General features: G+C 34.3%; 1 protein-coding gene across 1 annotated transcript in view; it reads left to right on the forward strand.

The window, feature by feature from the left end:
- The first annotated feature begins 288 nt into the window (after positions 1-288).
- Positions 289-2,763, forward strand: part of LOC117103826 (interleukin-17 receptor A-like) — a 13,668-nt gene continuing 11,193 nt past the window's right edge. The window contains exons 1-3 of the mRNA XM_033244454.1: positions 289-390; positions 1,035-1,073; positions 1,430-1,468. Of these exons, the coding sequence (XP_033100345.1) occupies positions 300-390; positions 1,035-1,073; positions 1,430-1,468 (169 nt within the window). The 5' untranslated portion in view covers positions 289-299. The remainder of the gene's footprint in view (positions 391-1,034; positions 1,074-1,429; positions 1,469-2,763) is intronic.

The following is a 2,763-nucleotide window of genomic DNA, read 5'->3' on the forward strand; positions in this document are numbered from 1 at the left end:
GCTCAGGAGCGATTAAGCCTAGTACTATTAATCTACCATCATTTTTGTTCAAAATTACATATTAAATGATGGGAAATCATGCCCAATTTACTATAGACTTATTTCATGTTGGTAAATTGTGACTAAATCAGTTTTACATGGACATTTGAATTTTTTTTTATTTGGTTTGGGTTTTTGTTCCTGCAGGTTCAACAAAGCTTCATGATTTTTTTAATCTTGGTTTATTTTTTGGTTTTTTTTTCCCCATTGAAGTTGTAACTAAAAACTAACTTGATTTGGTAAATATATTGTTCTTTAAGATGGAACCACGTCCAACACATCAGGGGCAGCAGTGTTCAACAAATAATGCTGTCAATTGTTATATAACAACAAGGGATGTGATTGTCAGAGGTAAAGACAATATTATACATCAAGTGGGGCTCCCACCCAGGGGTGTCAGAAAGGAAACTTTCCCCTTTCCCCCATATCGGACAAGCATTCAACACCTCCTGAAGTTGTCAGACCAAAAATATTTAAATATTTACTTGACAGAGTTACTGTATTGGCAAAAGCACAATTTACTTACTATTCAAAACCATAAAATCTTCTCTTTTGTATGACACAGAAAGGGTGTGTTTCTGCTGAGCAAAAAAACATGTGTTTTTAAACGGTTATTGAAAAACATGAGTTTTTTCCCAGCAGAAACGGGCCTTAAAACAAAAACACGGTTAGAAAGGGTAGCCACTTGATAGATTAGGTTTAATTGTTGGCTTTTCTGTAATTCTCTTTTGGCTGTCAAATTACATTGATTATTCGCACGACCCTGTGAGAGGATTCCAGATCCTTGTGAGGGAGAACACATGAGATGTAAGGAGGAAGAATCAGAACCTGCTTGTTTTTGTGAAAAAGTAATAATTAATGACATATATGAGACAAGTGTATTGTTGAAGAGTGGCAGATTCCAGAATTTGTATATTTTATATTATTATTACTGCTACTGTTTTTTTATGATTGATGAAGTAAAGTAATATGCCAATTCTTTTTTATGATTGTAGAGTCACCACCTGAACTTGAAACCTCTGTCGCACCTTCAGGTACTTATACATACAATTTTTTCGTAAACCTATCATGAGGACTAATATGTTTGATTGAATTGATGTTTGCCCTACCTGATGTGTTATAGTAATGAATGCTTAGTGCGTTATTGGAACCAGGACCTCCAGATAACCAATGTCTAACCACTCTACCACCGAGCTTGCGGTTGGTGGCTAGTAGGTACTGCATTGCTATTCTGATGACCGTCAGAAGAAATGATATGCAAGCATTTGGAAACGTACTGAGCATTCGGTACTATAACACGTCATATGTTGCCATGTTCCACATTACTACTACCGCTTTTTTATGATTGATGAAGTAAGGTAATATGGCAATTGTTTTTTTTTTATTGTAGGGACGCTACCTGGATTTGCAACCTCTGTCAAACCTCCAGGTACTTAGATGCAATTTTTTTAACGTAAATCTATTATTTTAATCATCTGTTTACTGTTACATCTTCCATTTTTTAAAGGTAGCTAGTGTTTTTAGTGAATTAATTTTATTTGTAAAATAAATTTGGAAATCATTATCATCAATTACATTATTATTTATCATCATTCATCATTAATAGTACCAGCATTAAAATCATCATTTGTTTCTCTTTCATAATTTTTACTTAATAATTACTGTATGTGGTTTCATCTCTTTTCTTTTTTTTAGTTATTGATAATAATAAGCAAAATGTTAGTAGTAATAGTGGGCATTCTGATGGTGTTTTTTGCTTCAGGAGAAATAATACGAATTGATGTTTGCCCCACCTGACAATGTTATAGTAATGAATGCTCAGTACCAAATTTTCGCAAGTGATTGGGGTGGGAATTGAACCAACGACCGCTAGATAACTTGCCTGGTACCTTAACCACTCGACCCCAGCTTGCACTTGGTGCCTAGTGGTTAATCCGATCCGTAAGTAGCAGCATGTACTGCAATGCTATTCCTATGGAGTGTTTAGCGTCCATAGAAATAATAGGCAAACGTTTGGGAACGTACTGAACATTTGGTACTATAACACGTCAGGTAGGGCAAACATCGATTCATAATAGTGGGCATTGTGTAGCACCTCCTCATTGTTGTAACAATAATCAGCAAAGAACTATCCAAAAAAATGCTTATAAATAATTATTAGTTTTTGTTAACTGTGTGATAATTAACTTGGTAATTTCAATTCATTTTTTTGTTTGTTCTTGTCTTTATTCATGAACCGTTTTGTTAGCTCCATTGTTTGAGAGTTGTTGGACTCGCATCGTAATTTGTGTGTCATTGATGCAACAAGTATTCTTGGTATTTTCTATGCACCCTCATTGAAAACCTATTTACTGTACATATCACCTGTAACTCATGTTATGAAGTATTCAATTTGTAAAAATACCCAAGTTTGCAATTTAATCAACAAGTATTTCAACTTGCAAGAATATTCTTGCATGCAATTTGATGAAATGTTTGCACCCGTTGAGGTCTGAACAACCCGGTGGAAGGATTGCCATATGTCTGAAACAAAGATATATAATTAGGAGAATAACTCAGAACAAGGCATTCCAATATGTTTTAGGATTACAGGGTATACTTGAAAATGATAATGTCGTCTGTAATGTAAGTAATAAATTAGGTTTAATATTTTCTAGTACTAACATTATTGACAGCTCCCGAAACTGGTCTATCCTATTGTTTAAAGAAGCGTTCGCTATACGT

Source organism: Anneissia japonica, unplaced genomic scaffold (genome assembly GCF_011630105.1).
Source record: "Anneissia japonica isolate Jap-2015-1 unplaced genomic scaffold, ASM1163010v1 scaffold232_len381862_cov165, whole genome shotgun sequence".
In the NCBI taxonomy this organism is placed as follows: Eukaryota; Metazoa; Echinodermata; class Crinoidea; order Comatulida; family Comatulidae; genus Anneissia; species Anneissia japonica.